The following is a 23,881-nucleotide window of genomic DNA, read 5'->3' on the forward strand; positions in this document are numbered from 1 at the left end:
CACCTGAGGACGGGAAGTCAGAGACCTCTGGAAAAGAACGGACAGGGCCGAAATCTGACCCTTGAGAGAGACCAGTCGAAGACCCTTGTCAAAACCGGCCTGGAGAAAAGACAGGATCCTAGGCACAGAAAAGCAGAGAGGGTGAAACTGGCCAGATTCACACCAGGAAAAATACGCCCGCCAGGTACGGTGAAAAATCCTGGCTGATTGGGGTTTGCGGGCGTGAAGCATAGTCTGAATGACAGACTCCGAGAGACCACGGAATCTCAGGACCGCGGCCTCAGCCACGCCGTTAAATGCAGTTGCGGTAAATTCGGGTGGAATAGCGGACCTTGGGAAAGGACTTCGGGATGCAGGGGAAGCTGCCACAGGATGCCGGCAAGCAGAAACACGAGATCTGCGTACCACGCTCTGCGGGGCCAATCCGGAGACACCAGGAACCCAAGCCTCCTTGAGGCGTTTGAGTACCCGGGGAAGAAGCGGAAAGGGAGGAAAGCGGTAAAAGAGGCTTAACTGAGACCAAGGAAAAACCAGAGCATCCACCGTCAGAGCCTGAATGTCCCCGGGACCTGGCAACATAACCCGGAATCTTGTGGTTCAGACGAGCGATCACAATTGTCGACCCCGGGATGTAGACTGCGGAGAGAACGGGAATGTGAGCTTCCGCCCACCACAGGATTCGCAAGGCTTCCCTGAGGACAGTCCCACTTCTGGTGCCTCCCTGGTGATTCAAGTAAGCCACGGCTGTGAAATTGTCCGACTGGATCCAGATCAGGAGACCGTCTAGCAGGTGAGTCCAGCGGCAGAGAGCAAGGAAAATGGCCCTGAGTTCCAGGACATTGATCAACAGGGAAGACTCTTCCGCTGACCACTGCCCCAGAGCAGTGAGGGACCCGAAGACAGCCCCCCAGGCTGGCATCGGTGGTGATCACCTGCCAACCTGGCAGAAGGAAAGACCTGCTGAGGGAGACCGTGCAAGGTAGGAGCTACCAACGCAAGTCCCTGCGGACCTCCGGGGGAAGGCGGATCAGGCGATCGAGACCTGACGGAGACTTGTCCCACCTGGAGAGAAGGGACCTCTGGAGAAGTCTGGTGTGCAATTAGGCATAGGGGATTGCCTCGAAGGTCACCATGAGGCCCAGAACTCGCATGCACTTCCTGATGGGAAGAGGGGACAGGTCGCAGAGGCGAGCCACCCCCGAATGGAGAGACGTTACTTTGGCCTGGGGAAGAAAGACTCGCCAGAGGTGAGTGACGAAGATCCTGCCCAGGAAGGACTTGTCTGCGCGGCAGGGGGCCTTCAGCAGAAGATCGTCTGCCCCCCTGGAGGGACTCCATGCGAAAATGGCGGACGCGGACAAACAGGTTGAGGGCCTTGAGATCCAAGATGGGGCGGAGCAACCAGTCTTTCTTGAGAACCGTGAAAATGTTTGAGTAAAATCCCTGGAACCGTTCAGAGCTCGAAACTGGGACAATGACCCCTAGAGAATGAAGTGAATGAATGTCCTGAAAAAAATCGGCCGCCCTTGCGGGAGACCGGGGAGGAGATGACTGGAAAAAACAAACTGAAGGGAGGTGGAAAAATTCTATCCTGTAACCGGAGGAAACGACCTCCAGAACCCAGGCGTAGTCCACGTGCGCTTGCCAGACCTCTTGAAAGGCGAGCAAGCGCATTGGAGAGTTGAAGTAGTCTATCCAGGTGACGCCACTCCTTAGCCAGAAGTGCATCGAGGTCCGCATTGTTAGGAAAAACAAAAGCGGGGCGCCTGGAACGGTGGAATGACAGATTCCTGGGCCGCAGAAGAGGGACCCTCCTGCACTCAGAGTGTATCCCTGACTGCCTTTATGAGATCCTGCATGGCCGCAGACATAGATGCGCTCTGCTCATATCCGGAATCTGAGCCAGAGGTGTCCCCAGGAGCGGCAGAAGAGGAAACTTCGCCAGACTCAGACTTATCCAGGGAGTGAACCAGGGAAACTGTGGATGAGCGGGACCCAGCTGAGAGCACACAAGGTCGCTTACGGGACCTGGTGTCAGAGCGAGAGCGAGCCCCGACTGAGGGAGTTTCCCTACTGGGGGCTGAGGCGGCCACGATTTGGGCTGGCAAGCAATCCAGTGACTAGATTAGGAGAGTCTGGCAAGGTTACCTATGGCTTGGGACAGGGACGCAGCTTAATCAGGGGAGACCGACACAGCAGTGGCAGCCGGGGAAGCTTGGCAGGGCCTGGAAGCAAGGCACTGCAGCGGGTGGGACGAGATTGACCGCACGGCATCTTTTGATTGCAGCCAGTGCGAGCAAAATAAAGTGACTGTCAAAGGTGAAGGAAGGGGAGGCCGGAAAAAGGCAGGAGCCGAGCGGCAGGCAAGGGAACAATGCGGCCTAGGCCGGGAGAAGCCGGGACCTAGATTTAGAGATCAAGGCGGGCGGAGGTCCGGGAGGACAGGCAGGCGGGCGAAGGTCCGGGTAAACAGACAGGGAAGGTGCGGTGACCAAGAGTGTGACCTCCAATGAGCCACTGAGGACCTGTCAGCCCCAAGAAAGAAGGGCAGGGGGACAAGGGCGCCCTGACTATGGATAAGGACCCCCCTCATGCTGGGAGAAAAGGGACCCACTAATTCCATGGGAGGATTGGGGATGAAGGGATCTATCCTTACTTACCCTCAGACGTCTTCAGGCGCAGCTGGGTCGCCCCATCGGCAGACAACAGGCGAACCTGGGAATGCCGGCATCCACTGTGGATGCAGTTGTGGGGACTGGGCGACTGACTAAGTACAAAGTACGCGCCCGCAGTGGGTGCAACTATGGTGGAAGTCCACGATGGAGCCTCAGCCTGCTGAACCTGTGAAAGAAAGAAAAAACAAGAAAAAAGCAGCAGGACCTGCAAAGAAAAAGAGCAGGTCATGTCTGCCTCCTACTGACACTAGAAAAAAACTTGTTCGCTCCAGCATGTGCAGTGGGTATAGCCCAGATGGGTGGAACCAACACTTTTCTTTCTAATGTCAACCTCCTAGTGGCAGCTGGGCATATACCCATGGTGCTGTGTCCCTCAATGCCATTCACGAGAAATTGCATGTTGGTGATCATGAAGTGGTTAAATAATTCGGTGGAGTGTCACTTTAAAGGAATGGCTCTATAATGAGCTGAATGTAGACAGTGTTAAACCAATATACAATCTCAAGCCAATATTTTACAGTGTTTAAAGGGGGTTGTCTCACTTCAGTAAGTTGCAGAAAGTTAATACAAGCCACTTACTGATGAATTATTACCCATATTGCTTCCTTTGCTGGCTGGATTCCTTTTTCCATCACATTATATACTGCTCGTTTCCATGGTTATAGACCACCCTGCAATCCAGCAGTGGTGGCCATGCTTGCACACTATAGAAAAAAGAGTCAGCCTCTCTGGTGGCCGGGACTATGGGACTGCACATAGGCTATTGCTTTTTCCTATATTGTGCAAGCACGACCACCACTGATTGCAGGGTGGTCTGTAACCCTGGAAACGAGCAATATATAATGTGATGGAAAAATTAATCGGTCCAGTAAAGGAGGCAATATGGATAACAATATATTAGTAAGTGGCTTGTATTAACTTTCTCTACATGATAAATGCCACTTACTGAAGTGAAACAACCCCATTAAAGGGAGTCTGTCACCACAATTTGCCCTTATAGACCACTTACATAGCACTGTAGCATAACTATAGATTAGTCAAATGGTACCTTTGTCTTTTTGTTTGGATGTTCACCAGGGGCAAAAACAGAGTTTTATTCATATGTAAATGAGGGCTCGCAAGTGCCCAGGGGCGGCGTTCGGGCTGTAAGTGCCCAGGCCGCTCTGCCTTCTTCTCACATAACCCCTCCCCAGCCTGTTGCTTGGCACGCCCTGTAAGCCTCTTACGTCATCCAGTTTACTGGCCGATATCCCGCCTGCGCATGCACACTGCATGGAATGATGCTGCTGCCCATAATGATCATCACAGTGCGCATGCGCCGGCGTTAGGCCTCTTTCACACTTGCGTTGTCCGGCTCCGTCGTGTACTCCATTTGCCGGAAGTGCCCGCCGGATCCGTAACACCGCAAGTGAACTGAAAGCATTTGAAGACTGACCGTCTTCAAAATGCATTCAGTGTTACTATGGCAGCCAGGACGCTATTAAAGTCCTGGTTGCCATAGTAGTAGTGGGGAGCGGGGGAGCAGTATACTTACCGTCCGTGCGGCTCCCGGGGGGCTCCAGAATGACGTCAGGGCGCCCCATGCGCATGGATGACGTGATCCATGGATCACGTCATCCATGCGCATGGGGCGCCCTGACGTCATTCTGGAGCGCCCCGGGAGCCGCACGGATGGTAAGTATACTGCTCCCCCGCTCCCCACTACACTTTACCATGGCAAACAGGACTTTAGTATCCTGGCAGCCATGGTAACCATTCATGAAAAAGCTAATCGTCGGATCCGGTAATGCGCCGAAACGACGTTTAGCTTAAGGCCGGATCCGGCCTTGCGGCAAGTGTTCAGGATTTTTGACCGGAGCAAAAAGCGCAGCATGCTGCAGTATTTTCTCCGGCCAAAAAACGTTCCGTTCCGGAACTGAAGACATCCTGAACGGATTTCTCTCCATTCAGAATGCATGGGGATAATCCTGATCAGGATTCTTCCGGCATAGAGCCCCGACGATGGAACTCTATGCCGGAACAGAACAACGCAAGTGTGAAAGAGCCCTAATGCTTCAGTGCTATGTAAGTGGTCTATAAGCTCAAATTGTAGTGACAGACTCCCTTTCAAGTTTTTTTAAAAGATAGATAAATCATACCAGAAAATATGCAGAGCAGATTCGCGTAGTCCCACATCCTGCGAGTTCACAGAGTCGAATAAGAACTTTAATGCTTCAGGCCACTGATTATTGCCATCATCATCTGATAAAACAGAACCATCTTAAGTTCTAAGAAAAAGTTTGAATTTATTTCTAAGGTAAAAGGTAAATATGGCAATTGCTCTAATATCCTGCACTGCAACTAAAAATACAGCGTGCGCAGTATGAACAGTGTCCAAGACCAATGTAATCCATGATGAGGCCACTTTGCCTCCCTTTCACAAACCAATCCGAATTATACTATGCAATGCCTCCTCATCTAGCAAAGGTGCAGAAAGTGTCTAAAGTACTAATTGTGGAACATTTTAAATAATAAATCTGCCCCATTATGTTAGAGCTTTGGTGCTGAGAGAAGCTAAAAACATCCAAAAGAACAGGGAGAATACAAATGGACTTAATGTGGTCCATGTGAGCAACTGCATGGAAGATCCTGCTTTCACCAAGTCCTGGTGAAGTCCTCACATTAAGGCCTCATGCACACGACCGTTGTGTGCATCCGTGGCCGTTGTGCAGTTTTTTTTCGCGGACCCATTGACTTTCAATGGGTCCGTGGAAAAATTGGAAAATGCACAGTTTTGCAGCCGAGACCGTGATCCGTGTATCCTGCCCGTCAAAAAAATATGACCTGTCCTATTTTTTTGACGGACAACGGTTCACGGACCCATTCAAGTCATTGGGTCCGTGAAAGAACACAGATGCACACAAGATTGGCATCCGTAGATTACTTTAATACAGACGGATACGAAGACCCCCCCCCCCCCCCCCCCCCCGTTTTTAACTCTGTTGTCCAGTGCGGCCGGACCCCCTCTCCCTCCCCTGTAGTTAACTCGTTGGGGGCCAGTGGGCCCTCCCCCCTCCTAATTAAAATCTCCCCCCTATCATTGGTGGCAGCAGAGAGTACCGATCGGAGTCCCAGTTTAATCGCTGGGGCTCCGATTGGTAACCATGGCAACCAGGACGCTACTGCAGTCCCGGTTGCCATGGTTACTTAGCAATTTGTAGAAGCATTATACTTACCTGCGAGGTCTGTGTCCGGCCGGGAGCTCCTCCTACTGGTAAGTGACAGATCATTAAGCAATGCGCCGCACAGACCTGTCACTTACCAGTAGGAGGAGCTCCCGGCCGGACACAGACATCGCAGCTCGCAGGCAAGTATAATGCTTCTACAAATTGCTAAGTAACCATGGCAAAAGGGACTGCAGTAGCGTCCTGGTTGCCATGGTTACTGATCAAAGCCCCAGCGATTAAACTGGGACTTCGATCGGTACTCTCCGCTGCCACCAATGATAGGGGGGGAGCCAATACATTCTAAAACTGTACGGAGTAGGGGTGGGCGATATGGCCTAAAATCTATATTGCGATATATATCGCGATATATTGTTTTCTATATTTGGGGGGGGTTTAAACTTTCTTTTTTTACTTTTTATTTAATAACCATTAGCCTCCTTAAGGGCTAGAACCCTTGTCATATTCACCCTAATAGAGCTCTATTAGGGTGAATAGGACTTCACACTCTCCCTGCTGCCCTGTGCTTTGTGCACACAACAGCAGGGAGCTGACCATGGCAGCCAGCCTCTGATGTGCCCCCCTTCCCAGCCTCTGATGTGCCCCCCTTCCCAGCCTCTCATGTGTAATGTAATGCTGGGGCTCCGATCGGTTACCATGGCAGCCAGGAGTCACGCTACTGAAGTCCTGGCTGCCATGGTATGTTAGTGAGCAGCATTATACTCACGTGCGCCGCGGCCGCCCCTTCTCATAGGTCTGTGCGGCGCATTGCTAATGCGCCGCACAGACAGAAGAAGGAGTCACTAATGATTGGGGGGGGACGACCCTGTGGGATATGGCCAGCACATTCATTGGTGGCGCAGTGACCACAGTCCCTCCCCTCCTCCTCTGTCCTCATTGGTGGTCAGCGGCAGCCGCGCACAGTGGGGAGGGACTCCCTCCTTCTCCACTGTGCCGGCTCAAAAGAAAATGGTGGCCCAAATTTATATCGCCCACCCCTAGTACGGAGCGCTTGCGCCGCACAGTATTCTAGCGAAGTTTTATTAGAATCTACTTCGCTCATCCCTAATAACGATGTACAATCACCTGTTTTCTCCTCTGCCTCTTCCTGCGCTGCACCACAGGCTTTGTTTTTCTGGCCTTTAATACTTTACTTTTTTAAACATGCATTGCTAAGGGACCCCAGTAAATATTTAACACCCACAATACAGAACCTTAAAAACGTCATTTTCTCGACAAAACAGAGGAAGAAACACATATGCTTACATTTCACTTAAAGCTTACCAATCAAATTTCGAGCCAGTTCTGCAACAATATCACAGATCTTCTTCCTCATACTGGACTGAGATTCCAGCTGAATGACCACCAGTAGTTCAGTTTTTATAGCATTCTGCACATCAGTTGGAAGGGATGGATAGACCTCTTCAAAGGATGAAGACAAGAGGCGTCGCAGCAAGACTGCTGCCATCTGCCTTGCCTGAAATACACAGTTAGAATATTGCCAAAACCAAAAATAAAAAGGTGTTTTAGATGGGCACCATGTTTGGAATAACGGTATGTCTAGGAAGATATTTAAGTGCAAGTGCATACATTTATATACACATTCAAGAACGGCATGCAGTGATGGCTAAACTCCGGCACTCCAGCTGTGGTGAAACTACGACTACCAGCATGCTCCGTTCATTTCTGTGGAATTCTGAGAACAGCCAAGCATCTTGGGAGTCGTAGTTTTACCACAGCTGGAGTTCCAGAGGTTAGCCAACAGGCATGCAGCAATCCCCTATCAAAAGAACTGCATAATATATAAAAATGGGGCTACACGGCAACTCTGCCTGAAACGAGCATGTAGCCTTTAATTTTGAAAATAGGCCTCCTTAAAGGGCATCTATCATACCTTTCCTATAGAGCTGCAAAAAGGGATGTAGCATAATAAAGATGCGCAATTGTGGTAACACTGAAGATAAATTAAATAGTTTCCTAATTTCAAGCTTTACGGCTTACCTCTTCCGCAGCCCCGGCATTCCGAATAGCTTGTAAAAGAAAAGTGATCTTGGATGGCCCTGGGATGCCGTCATAGGCTTCCTACAAAATAAAATCATATGCATTTATATGTGTGTATTGTTTATGCTCATCTACATCAACTGACATTACTAAGGTTGTATAGGGCCATAGAGCACAGGAACTCTGAATTAGTTAGACGCACTGGATGGGGGGCTACCAAACAGAAAATATACAGGTTACATTTACTGACCGCCATTTTGTATGCTAATCTTAATTTTGAGCGCCTCTTCATAACAATGTGCACCATACAAAATGCTGGCCAGTAAATGCAGGCAGATCCGTGCGCCAGAACTGAAATCTATGCCACCTAAGAGCAGGTGTAGATTTCAGGTATAACTTATGCCAGTTTTCTGGTGTAAAGTATAACAACGTGCCAGCTTAGCTCCGTTTGCTATTTTAGAAGAGTGGCGAGCAGGGAGCTGACCCACCAAAAAGTCATACATTTGTGAGCAAGGAGGTCCTTGCACAATATTTGCAGCTTTTTGATGCCAGAAAACTGTTGTAGGGGTATGATATATTAGTGAACCATAGTGCTGTATGAGACAGCTGTTCATATGTAGTAATGGAAGGATTACAATCCGTTCCATACACCAGATTTGACTCTTATCAAGTAACTGACCAGCACTCTGAAAGTGAGGGGAACAGTATTAAGGGCTCATGTCCACACCTGTACGGAGCTGTAACGGAGGTGCACAAGTCCCTGACTGAACCTCTGTATGCCTCACATATCGAGCCTTTTATTCTGTTGGATTCCAAACAAATACAATTTGTGGCACGCATCAGGTGGTGTTTACACAGATGTCGGGGGAATAACCCCCTTAACATACAGTACTCAACATAACCTGTATGAAAGCATAAGGAGGCTGTACAGCTCTATAGTAGGCATACAAACACCTCGTGCATGCTTGAATTTTCTTCTTTTTATTGAAAGGGTGGTCCCATGAGGGACAATCTCTGGCTACATACCCTATTAGGGCATAGAGATGTTGCACACATTGGCAGCGCGTTGTATAGTCTGAATGCTAACGACCACTTCCATTATGGAAGCAGTCACCGGCATGCGGGAAAGGCTGCGCCAACTCTACTCACCTTCCATGGTCTTCTTTCTGGGCCCCACTCTGCTGTGTGTGCACTACGCCCTGACACTGTATGCCGTCAAGACATAGGCATGCACTATGACCTGACATTGTGCGTCGTTAAGTCAGTGTGGGGCCGGCTGAAAGACCAGGAATTGGCGAGTACATGGAAGGGCCATCTGGAGCAAAGTATTTTTTATTTTATTTTTTGAGGGTCTGATGGAGCTTGGGGGTCTGAGGTCTGCTAAAAATTTGTATTTTCTTATTTTCCTCCTCCAGATTCTAGGTGCGTCTTATAGTCCGAAAAATACGTTATTTGGAACTATAATTCCAGCAATAATGAAAAGCTATACAACTGGCAGAGCTGATCTGAGGCTGCCAACACTCAGCACCTCGGCCCAGAGAAAACTGTTGAGGCAGTGGCACTGCTGCTTTCTTTACTTGTTACATAAAATTCATTGGGCACCATGTAGTCTGGAAAACAATGTATTAAAACCAGAGAACAAGACTGCAGAAGTGATCGCAATTGCAGACAAGAATAGGACATGTTCTATTTTTTTGCGGAACGGAAGTGCGGATCCGCAAATGCAGATGTGGACAGTACATTCTGGCCCCATTGAAAATGAATGGGTCCGCACCTGCACCTGGGATACATACCCATTTTGCAGACGTGTGAATGGACCCTTAGTCAAATGATGGTTGTTAAACCCTATGGACACCTTTGGGGGCAATTTTTTTTTATTAATGCGTTTTACTAATTTTGGGACATAAATGAAAGATGGAAATATTAAAAAAAAGTTATAGGGTTCAGAAATTATATTAATTAAAAAAAATAAAAAATATTTAAAACAAACTATATAAATGTGGTATCGTTGTAATCGTACTGATCCAGAGATGGAAGGGAACAGCTTTATTGCATAAGAAACGTTGTAAAAATGAAACCCATAAAACTATGGCACAAAAAAAATAACTTATTTTTATGTGCACGAGGCCCTACATAGGCAGCTGTTTATTCCTGTAGAGGTGCTGCAGGGAATTAGGGCTAATTCACACGACCAAAATTGCGGAAAGGATGCGGACCCATTTTGCGGACATGTGAATGGAGCCTAAGACTGGTAAAATCCACCACAAATTACAGCTGATCACTGTGTCACCAGAAAAGGTCCTACTGCTTAAATCATGTTTAAATATTGTTTGGTGAGGTTATACCTAATATTTCATATCTATCTATATTTTAAGAAAAACCCTAAGGCCCCTTTCACACGGGAGAGTATTCCGCGCGGATGCGATGCGTGAGTTGAACACATTGCACCCGCACTGAATACCGACCCATTCATTTCTATGGGGCTGTTCACATGAGCGGTGATTTTCACGCATCACTTGCGCGTTGCGTGAAAAATCGCAGCATGCTCTATATTGTGCGTTTTTCACGCAACGCAGGCCCCATAGAAGTGAATGGGGTTGCGTGAAAATCGCAAGCATCCGCAAACAAGTGCGGATGCGGTGCGATTTTCATGCACGGTTGCTAGGAGACGATCGGGATGGATCATGTGATGACCGAAGTGACGTCACCACAGGTCCTTTACCTGTAATGAATGCTCACCACAGGTCCTGGTCAGCAAAGGAGACGCCGGCATCGCGATCAAGTGGACTAAGGAGAGTTAAATTATTTAGAATTTTTTTTAACCCCTCCAGCGCTATTTTACTATGCATTCTGTATTCAGAATGCTATTATTTTCCCTTATAACCATGTTATAAGGGAAAATAATACAATCTACAGAACACCGATCCCAAGCCCGAACTTCTGTGAAGAAGTTCGGGTACCAAACATGCGTGATTTTTTCTCACGCGAGTGCAAAACGCATTACAATGTTTTGCACTCGCGCGGAAAAATCGTGGGTGTTCCCGTAACGCAACCGCACCTTTTCCCGCAACGCCTGTCTGAAAGAGGCCTAAAGCCCTGCAGTTTTTTCGCTGGCAACTAAAGGTCCTTTTACACATACTGATAATCAGGTCGATTATCGGGGATGAGTGCTTGCAGAAACCTGTGTAAACGCTGCCGGTGATCACCTGATGAACAAGCAAACGCTCGCTTATCAGGTGATGGCGTCTTTCACTCGGCAACTAAAATCATCATTTCTTAAGTAAACTGAGATCTGCTGCCAAGAAACAATCATTTTCTATGGCAGTGGTCAGCAAATTTCAGCTGCTGTGAAACTACAATTCCCAGCCTGCACACCTGCTTAGCTGCTTCTTGTAAGGGCGTACGCTCTCGGCGCGCACCGTGTTCTCCTGAGCCGACACAGTGGAGAAGGAGGGAGTCCCTCCCCACTGTGTGCGGCTGCAGCTGACCACCAATGAGAACAGAGTAGGAGGAGAGGAGGGACTGTGGCCACTAAGCCACCAACTAATATAGTTAATATGCCTGAATATAAACGTAGCCTGCATGTGCCGGCCATATCCCATACCCAGCCTCTATGACTGCACACTGTGATCCACTGCAATTAACCCCTCAGGACCTGAGGGGTTAATTGCGGCAGATCATGGCACGCAATAATAGAGGCCAGGTATGGGATATGGCCGGCACATGCAGGCTACGTTTGTATTCAGGCATATTAACTATATTCATTGCTGGCGCAGTGGCCACAGACCCTCCCTTCTACTCCTCCTCTTATAAGTTTTATATTAATTGCGTCCCCCCCTACCCCTCCACACGATTAAATCATTGGTGGCAGTGGCCCAGGGTGGCAGCTTCTGATCAGAGCCCCAGCAGTGTAATTGCGGGGCTCCGATCAGTTACCATGGCAGCCAGGACGCTTCTGAAGTCCTGGCTGCCATGGTCAGCTCCCTGCTGCTGTGTGCACTATTCACAGGGCAGCAGGGAGAGTGTGGAGTCCTATTTACCCTAATAGAGATCTATTAGGGTGAATAGGACAAGGGTTCTAGCCCCTAAGGAGGCTAATAGTTATTAAATAAAAAGTTAAAGCCCCCGAAATGTAGAATCTATCGCGATATACATCGCATATGCTTAAAATTATATTGCAATATAGATTTTAGGCCATAGCGCCCATCCCTATGACGTTTCAGTTTCCCGCGCTCATCTGTAGTGTACAGCTCCTAATGTGCAGACAGCGTGCGTCATGAGGACTGAGGAGTACAGTACAGCTGTTACCCATAGGAACCGGAGACAGCCTGTTCTCTAACCACAGGAAGCAGCCACAGTCTGTTCATAAGTCATAACCCCATCAGCCACATTACGCCCGGAACAGTGCCAATCTGCCAGTCTGGCTGATGGGGTTATGACTTATGAACAGACTGTGGCTGCTTCCTCTAATTACAGAGCAGGCTGTCTCCGGTTGCTATGGGTGACAGCTGTACTGTACTCCTGTCCTCATGACGCACACTGCCTGCACATTAGGAGGCTGCTGCCACATGGTTACTTGATGGGCCTTCAGGGCCTAATATGGCTGGTACTGTTCTGCCTGGGGGTAACATGTCTGGCCCATGTGATGGATGGCAAACCCCAGTGACCAGCGGCAGAGAAACAGCAGCAAAAATTTAAGGGACTGTCCCAAGATCAACACTATTTACCTATCCATACTTAACCCAGAGAACACTAGAACATGGTAACCAAGGTGGGGCCCCCAGCGATCATGTACTTGAAGGGGACATGTCTATTTTAGTAACGACTTGCATTTCCCATGCATTAACAATTCTTGTGACTCTATATTGTACCATTCCTCTATTATTTCTACTAGAACTTATGAACAAATTGCTAGTAGTCTGCAATAAAGGTCCCACGGGGGGTTACCAGTTGACAGCACTGATTGAATAATATCAGGCTGTGCAGCTACACCAGGGCTTGACAAATTTCCTTGGAATCTAGGAGACAGCTAAAAAAGTTAGGAGCCAGGCGGAGCCGCGTCATAAAATCTATATTGCAATATAATTTTAAGCATGTGCGATATGCGATATATAGTTTTCTATATTTGGGGGGGGGGGGGGGGGTGTTTAAACTTTTTATTAGGGCTGCACGATATGGGAATTGTGTGCGATTGCGGCCCTAAAAATTGCGATAACGATATGCGATGCGATATTTTAAGGGAATTGTGCTAGAGGTCTATTTGCTTGGATTTTCCCATATGAGCCGCTGACGCTGCTGGGTATAACGCTGTTATGTGGGGGATCTGTGGGGGACGCTGTTATGTGGGGGATCTGTGGGGGACGCTGTTATGTGGGGGATCTGTGGGGGACGCTGTTATGTGGGGGATCTGTGGGGGACGCTGTTATGTGGGGGACGCTGTTATGGGACGCTGTTATGTGGGGGACGCTGTTATGGGGGGGATCTGTGGGGGACGCTGTTATGGGGGGGATCTGTGGGGGACGCTGTTATGGGGGGGATCTGTGGGGGACGCTGTTATGGGGGGGATCTGTGGGGGACGCTGTTATGGGGGGGATCTGTGGGGGACGCTGTTATGGGGGGGATCTGTGGGGGACGCTGTTATGGGGGGGATCTGTGGGGGACGCTGTTATGGGGGGGGATCTGTGGGGGACGCTGTTATGGGGGGGATCTGTGGGGGACGCTGTTATGGGGGGGATCTGTGGGGGACGCTGTTATGGGGGGGATCTGTGGGGGACGCTGTTATGGGGGGGATCTGTGGGGGACGCTGTTATGGGGGGGATCTGTGGGGGACGCTGTTATGGGGGGGATCTGTGGGGGACGCTGTTATGGGGGGGATCTGTGGGGGACGCTGTTATGGGGGGGATCTGTGGGGGACGCTGTTATGGGGGGGATCTGTGGGGGACGCTGTTATGGGGGGGATCTGTGGGGGACGCTGTTATGGGGGGGATCTGTGGGGGACGCTGTTATGGGGGGGATCTGTGGGGGACGCTGTTATGGGGGGGATCTGTGGGGGACGCTGTTATGGGGGGGATCTGTGGGGGACGCTGTTATGGGGGGGATCTGTGGGGGACGCTGTTATGGGGGGGATCTGTGGGGGACGCTGTTATGGGGGGGATCTGTGGGGGACGCTGTTATGGGGGGGATCTGTGGAGGACGCTGTTATGGGGGGGATCTGTGGGGGACGCTGTTATGGGGGGGATCTGTGGGGGACGCTGTTATGGGGGGGATCTGTGGGGGACGCTGTTATGGGGGGGATCTGTGGGGGACGCTGTTATGGGGGGGATCTGTGGGGGACGCTGTTATGGGGGATCTGTGGAGGACGCTGTTATGGGGGATCTGTGGAGGACGCTGTTATGGGGGATCTGTGGAGGACGCTGTTATGGGGGATCTGTGGAGGACGCTGTTATGGGGGATCTGTGGAGGACGCTGTTATGGGGGATCTGTGGAGGACGCTGTTATGGGGGATCTGTGGAGGACGCTGTTATGGGGGATCTGTGGAGGACGCTGTTATGGGGGATCTGTGGAGGACGCTGTTATGGGGGATCTGTGGAGGACGCTGTTATGGGGGATCTGTGGAGGACGCTGTTATGGGGGATCTGTGGAGGACGCTGTTATGGGGGATCTGTGGAGGGCGCTGTTATGGGGGATCTGTGGAGGGCGCTGTTATGGGGGATCTGTGGAGGACGCTGTTATGGGGGATCTGTGGAGGACGCTGTTATGGGGGATCTGTGGAGGACGCTGTTATGGGGGATCTGTGGAGGACGCTGTTATGGGGGATCTGTGGAGGACGCTGTTATGGGGGATCTGTGGAGGACGCTGTTATGGGGGATCTGTGGAGGACGCTGTTATGGGGGATCTGTGGAGGACGCTGTTATGGGGGATCTGTGGAGGACGCTGTTATGGGGGATCTGTGGAGGACGCTGTTATGGGGGCTCTGTGGAGGACGCTGTTATGGGGGATCTGTGGAGGACGCTGTTATGGGGGATCTGTGGAGGACGCTGTTATGGGGGATCTGTGGAGGACGCTGTTATGGGGGATCTGTGGAGGACGCTGTTATGGGGGATCTGTGGAGGACGCTGTTATGGGGGATCTGTGGAGGACGCTGTTATGGGGGATCTGTGGAGGACGCTGTTATGGGGGATCTGTGGAGGACGCTGTTATGGGGGATCTGTGGAGGACGCTGTTATGGGGGATCTGTGGAGGACGCTGTTATGGGGGATCTGTGGAGGACGCTGTTATGGGGGATCTGTGGAGGACGCTGTTATGGGGGATCTGTGGAGGACGCTGTTATGGGGGATCTGTGGAGGACGCTGTTATGGGGGATCTGTGGAGGACGCTGTTATGGGGGATCTGTGGAGGACGCTGTTATGGGGGATCTGTGGAGGACGCTGTTATGGGGGATCTGTGGAGGACGCTGTTATGGGGGATCTGTGGAGGACGCTGTTATGGGGGATCTGTGGAGGACGCTGTTATGGGGGATCTGTGGAGGACGCTGTTATGGGGGATCTGTGGAGGACGCTGTTATGGGGGATCTGTGGAGGACGCTGTTATGGGGGATCTGTGGAGGACGCTGTTATGGGGGATCTGTGGAGGACGCTGTTATGGGGGATCTGTGGAGGACGCTGTTATGGGGGATCTGTGGAGGACGCTGTTATGGGGGATCTGTGGAGGACGCTGTTATGGGGGATCTGTGGAGGACGCTGTTATGGGGGATCTGTGGAGGACGCTGTTATGGGGGATCTGTGGAGGACGCTGTTATGGGGGATCTGTGGAGGACGCTGTTATGGGGGATCTGTGGAGGACGCTGTTATGGGGGCTCTGTGGAGGACGCTGTTATGGGGGATCTGTGGAGGACGCTGTTATGGGGGATCTGTGGAGGACGCTGTTATGGGGGATCTGTGGAGGACGCTGTTATGGGGGATCTGTGGAGGACGCTGTTATGGGGGATCTGTGGAGGACGCTGTTATGGGGGATCTCATGGCCCTATGTGTCCCCTCATGTGTCCTAAACTGTGCACATAACTGGATTTGTGTGTAAAGTATTTTACTAGTGTGTGAAACAATCTCTCTCCTATTGATAACAGGTCCAGCCTCTGTACTCACTGTCACTATGAATGCACTGCAGCGAGCTGGCCGGCGCGTGACTGACGTCACTTAGTAACGCTCCTCCCACTTCAGGAAGCAGGAGCGTTACTAAGTGACGTCAGTCACGCGCCGGCCAGCTCGCTGCAGTGCATTCATCGTGACAGTGAGTACAGAGGCTGGACCTGTTATCAATAGGAGAGAGATTGTTTCATACACTAGTAAAATACTTTACACACAAAGCCAGTTATGTGCGCGGGGCCCCTTCATATATAATCGCGGCATTTTCGGGTCAGCCAAATCGCATTTGCCGATTATCGCGATTCGATTATTTTTTAGATTTATCGTGCAGCCCTACTTTTTATTTAATAACTATTAGCCTCCTTAAGAGCTAGAACCCTTGTCATATTCACCCTAATAGAGCTCTATTATGGTGAATAGGACTTTACACTCTCCCTGCTGCCCTGTGCACACAACAGCAGGGAGCTGACCATGGCAGCCAGCCTATCATGTGCCCCCCAGCCTCTTATCAGCCCCTCCAGCCTCTTATCAGCCCCCCCAGCCTCTTATCAGCCCCCTCTGGTAACAAACCCACCCCCTTTCCCTCCCCAGTATTAATCATTGGTGGCAGTGGCCACAGGGTCACCCTCCACCCCCATCATTGGTGGCAGTGGGCAGTTTCGATCGGAGTCCCAGCAGTGTAATGCTGGGGCTCCGATCGGTTACCATGGAAGCCAGGACGCTACTGAAGTCCTGGCTGCGATGGTATGTTAGTGAGCAGCATTTTACTCACGTGCGCCGTGATGGCCGGGAGCTCCTTCTCATAGGTCTGTGCGGCACATTGCTAATGCTATAAGCATTAGCAATGAGCCGCACAGACAGAAGAAGGAGCGCCCGGCGGCCACGGCGCACGTGAGTATAATGCTGCTCACTAACATACCATGGCAGCCAGGACTTCAGTAGCATGACTCCTGACTGTCATGGTAACCGATCGGAGCCCCAGCATTACACTGCTGGGACTCCGATCGGAACTGCCCACTGCCACCAACGCAGACAAACATTCCCGGCACCCGACCTCTGTCAGGACGCTGCGATCGCGCGATTAACCCCTCAACTGAGGGGTTAATCGCGCGGATCACAGTGTGCAGTCATAGGGGCCGGGATATGGCCGACACATTGGTATTCAGGCATTCATTGGTGGCGCAGTGGCCACAGTCCCTGCCCTCCTCCTCCTCCACTGAGACGGCTCAGGAAACCATGGTGCGAACCGAGAGCGCATCTTTGAAAACGGTCTGACAAATACCCAAGCGCCAGGACCAAATTCCTGGTCGCCATGGCGACCTGGCATTTGTCGAGCCCTGAGCTATACCCCCATCTGGACCTTCACTGCAAACTGCTAGCAAGTCGATCATAACTAATAGCAGAAATAAGAGGAATCGTACAAAGTCATAAGAATAGATGCTCCAGGATTGTTTTAACATGGAGGGGTGCAAGTAGTTTCCCGAAACAGACAAATCCGGAGAGGTGAGGGGTCCTTTTTAACGACAGTTGATAAACATCAATCTTAGGACAAACCCTTTAAACCTCATAAAATCACTGCAACAGTGACCTCAGTGTGTGCCGACCCCCTCTGAGCAACAGTGACCTCAGTGTGTGCCGACCCCCTCTGAGCAACAGTGACCTCAGTGTGTGCCGACCCCCTCTGAGCAACAGTGACCTCAGTGTGTGCCGACCCCCTCTGAGCAACAGTGACCTCAGTGTGTGCCGACCCCCTCTGAGCAACAGTGACCTCAGTGTGTGCCGACCCCCTCTGAGCAACAGTGACCTCAGTGTGTGCCGACCCCCTCTGAGCAACAGTGACCTCAGTGTGTGCCGACCCCCTCTGAGCAACAGTGACCTCAGTGTGTGCCGACCCCCTCTGAGCAACAGTGACCTCAGTGTGTGCCGACCCCCTCTGAGCAACAGTGACCTCAGTGTGTGCCGACCCCCTCTGAGCAACAGTGACCTCAGTGTGTGCCGACCCCCTCTGAGCAACAGTGACCTCAGTGTGTGCCGACCCCCTCTGAGCAACAGTGACCTCAGTGTGTGCCGACCCCCTCTGAGCAACAGTGACCTCAGTGGTGCCGACCCCCTCTGAGCAACAGTGACCTCAGTGGTGCCAAACACCTCTGAGCAACAGTGACCTCAGTGGTGCCGACCCCCTCTGAGCAACAGTGACCTCAGTTAAATTTAAAATTGTCTACATGTGCTATTAATGCATGGAAGACAGTTCTAGAGTACTGGTAATGGTTTCCCTACATAAATAACAACCCCTTAATATTATGTAGGCCTTTGTATTAACTATTTGAATTACTGTAACTTTCGTACTCATCGGCTGAAAATACTCCTCAAAAATGGTCAGAGGAGTATTTTTACTCTTCCAGAAAAAGCGACCTCTGTAGCGAGACCTCTGGTTTCGCACCAGCTGGACTATCAGAGATTGCTGATCCCTGTTCTATTAGGACAAGTGATCACTGTATCAATCACATGCCCCCATACAGCGGAGGTGAATGCTGCATGTAATTGCAGCTCTCACATCCTCTAACAATCAGGCAATTTTCGGGAACGTTTGGTTCGTTCCCAATAATAGCCTGAAATATTGGTTCATGTAAAAGGACCTTTAGTCTAATAATAGGCGCCACTTCTTGGTCTGTACAGATCACATTTCTGCAGTCATGTCCTTCTTAAAAAAGCAGAATTAGAACAGATATCACCTATATACAGTAACACAGGATCCACAATATGTGACACCACAGCTTATCTACTCCATCATCCTGCACAGGTAACAGAGCATGCGTCTATGGTCCAAGGTGGCTGCTGTAAAGCATACCCCTAAATGCTGTAATAACAGACAAAATGGCTGCCCCCATAATTAGGTTCAGGAAATAGAATGAAAAAAAAATATATATCCACAATCAGCAAATAAAAATAGACTAGAAAAAAAAGGTTGAAAAAAAAACTATAGGTGACACATTTACTCTCAGCAGTCAAACACCATGTAATAAACTTAACGTTGGGGACCTCTGGACATTCCCATAACCTGAATTCATTATAAACCAGACCTTTAGGGTCTATTCAGACATCCATAAGTGTTTTGTGGTCCGCAAATAGCGGATCCGCAAGACACGGATACCAGCCATGTGTGTTCCGCATTTTGCAGACCACACATGACCGGCCCTATAATAGAAATGCCTATTCTTGCCTGCGATTGCGGACAATAATAGGACATGCTCTATCTTTTTTGCGGAGCCGGGGAACGGACCCATTGAATTGAATTGAATGATGCTGAGCCAGAAATACGGACGTGTGAATGGACCCTGAGGGGAAGAGTCATCAAGACAGGTGAAGCTGGCTTAGTTGCCCATAGCAAGCAATTAGATTCTGCCTTTCATTTTCCAAAGGAGCTCTGAAAAATGAAATCTGATTGGTTGCTGAGGGCAACTAAGCCAGTTTTTCTTTACACCAAGTTTTGATAAATCTCCCCCTTAAAGGGAACCTGTCACCTGCAAAACGCATATTAAACCGACCACAGTACCTTACAGTATCCCCCAGTGTGTTGCTAATCATGTTTTTCTTTCCTCTGTGTGTTTCTTCATACTTGTTAAAAACGCTGTTTTAATGTCGGTTTGCGCTGTCTCTGAGTCAGGCTTGAAGTCAAGGGGGCAACGGCCTCCTTGCTTCAAGTAAAGCTTGGCCCGCCCCTTACCCCTCCTCTCTACAATTAGATGGACATTTTTGTTTCCCGCTTTTGTGGGATCACTGGGCAGAGGAATATTTCTGCCCAGTGAACACCCTGCAATTGGTGGGAATTTTAGCCTACGATAGTCCAGGATTTTAAGGGAAGGTTAGCGGAGCCCTGGAGACGGCTGCTGATTGGCTTAGTGGGATGCAGAGGGGGCTATAGTTATCCGTGCTCCGCAGGCTGGGCTTGTCTTGGACTTGAACCTGCCTGTGGAGCCGGATCCTGTGTGCCCCTCCCGCCCGCCCCTTATGTATGGTTAGTTTTGGGGACGTGTTTGATGTTGGGTGAAGTAATGATAGTCGTCCCGTGATGGGATGGACTCTGAGTTTTAGTTTTATATATATATATTTATTATTGGAGTCTGAGTTTATGACTGGGCTCTTAAAAGTTTAAGTTGTATTTGGTACTTATTTAATAAATCAGTTCCGTTTACCTCCACTCTCTAGTCAGTGTATTTTTTATTGTTATGGTATGTCTTATTTAATAAATTTTAGGTTGGGCACAATATGCCATGTATTGCCATGTCAACTGCAGACAATACGTGCTCCTATAGGTTACCAAGTGTTCAGCTAGGATAACAATGGATGCAAACCGCTGCCCATTCTCTCCCTATTGTCACAAGAAAGAAAATGCTGAACTGTGCTATTCAATGATGACACTGAGAAAACTATCGCCAATGAGACCGCCAGAGACCCTGGAATCCAGAGCCATTCAACAAGGATTTCCCTCCAAGCGTCACAATGTGGCCTGCTGAGGAAGGATTAAGTCACGTCCAGAGTGACAAAGACCTGAGCTGCCTGTGGAAAAGCTGAAAAGAGTGAAAGTGATGAGCGATGGGCTGGAAAAATGAATATAGTCTTCCACACTCAGAACAGCCTAAAATGTACAGAGGTTCTCCAGGGATTTGTCAGCGATGACCTGTCCTCAGGTTATCCTGGGCCATGTGCCTGATGAAGGTGACATCACATGGCGCTACTGCAAACAGCTGAGGGGGCGAGGGTCCTGGGTGTCATACCTCCACCAATAAGATACTGATGACCTATCCAGAGGATAGGTCATCCATAAAAATAAAAAAAATCTTGGAAAACCCCTTTAACAGGGTATTTCATCATATACACTTTGGCACTTGATAGCCAAGAACGGTGGTCCACCGACTACCACGCCACCTGGTAAGATGGCCTCTTTCCACAAGCGAGTTTTCCATCCGTGAAGTAAACGCATAGTATCCGGGGTGAATTCTGACCTATTCATTTCAATGGGTCTGTGTGCATGAGCGAGGGTTTTCACCCATCATCTCTGCATTCATGTTTCAGCTGCTTTTCTCGGACCCGCACTGACTCCATCATAGTGTTTTATGACGCAGTCAGTTCCCAGCTGGATTTAGAACTTTTTAAACGCCAATTGTGCAACACTTTTTACGGAAATACCATTTTACCGTCGCCCTCTGGAAAGATTTCTTCATGTAAACGAGGACTGAAATCCACGCTAGCTACAAACTGGCATAGATTTTACTCTAGGTGCATGGACTGCTGGAGGATGTACTTAAAAGGAATGTGTTACCTGAAAATAACCCGTTTAAATCACATTTTTATGTTGAACTATAGACACAATGGTCAGGAGAAGACCCCATTGACTTGTATGAGAGAGTCATCTAGACATGCTCTGTGACCGGTGCAGAGGTCAGGAGGGAGTAGATAAGCTGTGATATCATCTATTGTGAATGCAGGATTCTGTGTTATCTATACAGAGGTGTTAGGGTCCATTCACACGTCCGTAGTGTATTGCGGATCCGCAATACACCCGGCCGGCACCCCCATAGAACTGCCTATTCTTGTGCGGACAAGAATAGGACATGTTCTATTTTTTTCCGGAGCTGCGGACTGGAAGAACGGGGCCGCGCTCTGGAAATGCAGATGCGGAGAACACAGTGTGCACTCCGCATCCATTTCTGCCCTATTAAGAATGAATGGGTCCGCACCCGTTCCGAATACTGCGGAACGGACCCATTACACGGACGTGTGAATGGACCCTTACTCGTCACTAATTCTGCCTGTGGTGGTAATGATAATCGCTACTGAAAGATTACCTGTACAGACCAAGAAATCCTGGCCTCTTATTAGACCTAGCGGCCAGTGTGAAAACTGCAGGATTATGTACATTATAAAATATATAATGACATGGAAAAATAAAAAAAGCCGCGTCCTTTCTACTTCCCATTTATTTCAGTGTGGGTTAGCGCTGAGCGACAGCACCGAAATAAACAGGAGGCAGAAATGATATAGCCACCGGTGGCTTGCCTGGATGGCTGACCGCGTCAAAATTCTTCTCTAAAATCTGTCGTGTGCATGTCCCCTTAGTGCGGATTTCACCCTTTTGCACTGATCAGGTTGAAACCGCATTATGCAAATTTTGGTGGGGCAACGCAGAGAAATCCACATGGAAATTCTGTCTAAGGCTACTTTCACACTTACGGCAGAGTGATCCGGCAAAACGTATGCCAACTGATGGCATTTGTAAGACTGATCAGGATCCTGATCAGTCCGAAAAATGCCTGATCAGTCCGAAAAATGTATTGAAATGCTGGATCCGTCTTTCCGGTGTCATCCGTAAAAACGGATCCAGCATTTATTTTTTTCAGTCTGCACATGAATGCTGTATCCGGCACCAATATATTCTTACCGAAAGAATGCTGTATCCGGCATTCAGTTTTTTTGGTCAGAGATAAAACAGTAGCATGCTGCGGTATTATCTGTCCTGAAAAGGCAAAAAAGACTGAACTGATGCATCCTGAACGGATTGCTCTCCATTCAGAAAGCATTAGGATAAAACTGATCAGTTATTTTCCGGTATAGAGCCCATAGGACGGAACTCAATGCCGGAAAAGAAAACCGCTAGTGTGAAAGTCCCCCCATAAGTGTTCCGCTTTGTGCCACTGGATGACCCCTTTAAATAGCGCAGATTGCAATAGGGAAATCTTGGCAGCGCTCTGCCGGCTTCCTTCACAGCGTGACACACTGGTGACTGAATGTGCACTGTCATCTGTAGACACACTCCCTCCGCTGGATGCAGACTAGTCAGAGGAGGGGGCTCACATTATCCGGGCCACAATCACAACTTTACTTTTTCACCTGATTTTACGCTTGCAGCCGGCTACAGGCTCCCCCAGCAACTGACCAGTGATCAGCCAAAAGATCACTTCCATCAATAGACAGGCTTCCAACAACTACTGGGGGCACACCCACTCTCCGTTATGTCCTAGCCCCCACCTTCCCGATCTATGCAGACCCCCAATGACTGGGGCAGGCTATGGACACTGCTATAACTAAGAGAGGTTCGCTTCAATCAGAAATGAGATTATCGGCCGATCAGTTTATTAGTGAAACTTTTCATGGATCTTTCTGGACTTCAGCTCACGTCCGAGGGACCAGGTTACAAGCCCAGCGGCCACCTGCACCGTCTACCGGCCGGCAGGTGCCTGAGCACTGTGTGTCATTACACCAGGACGTGGGAGAGCTCCACTGGGTGGTCCCTCCGGGCTGACGAGGGGGCTGGGAAGGAGCAGCTGTGGAGCACCGCTCTCTGCTAACACGTGGGCCGCGTCTGGGACTGGAGGAGACGGGGACTAGCACAGGAACCGCACCGCTGCACACATCCTCCCCCGGCCCGGCTCACCTCGGCCTGCTTCCTGGTGCCGTTGTCCGGACTCAGCAGGTTCTGGAGAAGCAGGTAAAATTGCTGCTGCTCGGCCGCCATGTCCGCAGCTCCACACACGTAGAGAGAGAGAGGGCGCGACACTGAGCGCGGGCCGGAGAGCTGCCTGCCGGGGGGCGGGGCCACGGAGGAGGGACACTGGCCAGGCCGCGCTCTGACCTCACAAGCCGGACATTCTCTGACACGCCATTGGACCAAACTGGAATAGGGCGTGGCCTACGGCGGGTAAAGCCGGCAGGAGGCTTTTGGCGCAGCCTGGGAGACAGTTAGGAGAAACCTGCTGATTGGTTCTTGTTGGAGCAGCTGGTTGAACTGGAGGCGTGGCCGCGGGAGGTTGTTACCCGATGACGTATGCCTTAGCAGAGGATGCTGGAACTGGATGTGTCATAG

At 50.0% G+C, this 23,881-nt stretch overlaps 1 protein-coding gene across 1 annotated transcript in view; it reads right to left on the reverse strand.

The window, feature by feature from the left end:
- IPO5 (importin 5) overlaps positions 1-23,628 on the reverse strand; it is a 53,222-nt gene extending 29,594 nt beyond the window's left edge. Inside the window, exons 1-4 of the mRNA XM_040425290.1 lie at positions 23,453-23,628; positions 7,880-7,960; positions 7,163-7,355; positions 4,814-4,916 (exon numbers count right to left, since the gene is read on the reverse strand). Of these exons, the coding sequence (XP_040281224.1) occupies positions 4,814-4,916; positions 7,163-7,355; positions 7,880-7,960; positions 23,453-23,533 (458 nt within the window). The 5' untranslated portion in view covers positions 23,534-23,628. The remainder of the gene's footprint in view (positions 1-4,813; positions 4,917-7,162; positions 7,356-7,879; positions 7,961-23,452) is intronic.
- Positions 23,629-23,881: the final 253 nt, after the last annotated feature.

Source organism: Bufo bufo, chromosome 3 (genome assembly GCF_905171765.1).
Source record: "Bufo bufo chromosome 3, aBufBuf1.1, whole genome shotgun sequence".
NCBI classification, from domain to species: domain Eukaryota; kingdom Metazoa; phylum Chordata; class Amphibia; order Anura; family Bufonidae; genus Bufo; species Bufo bufo.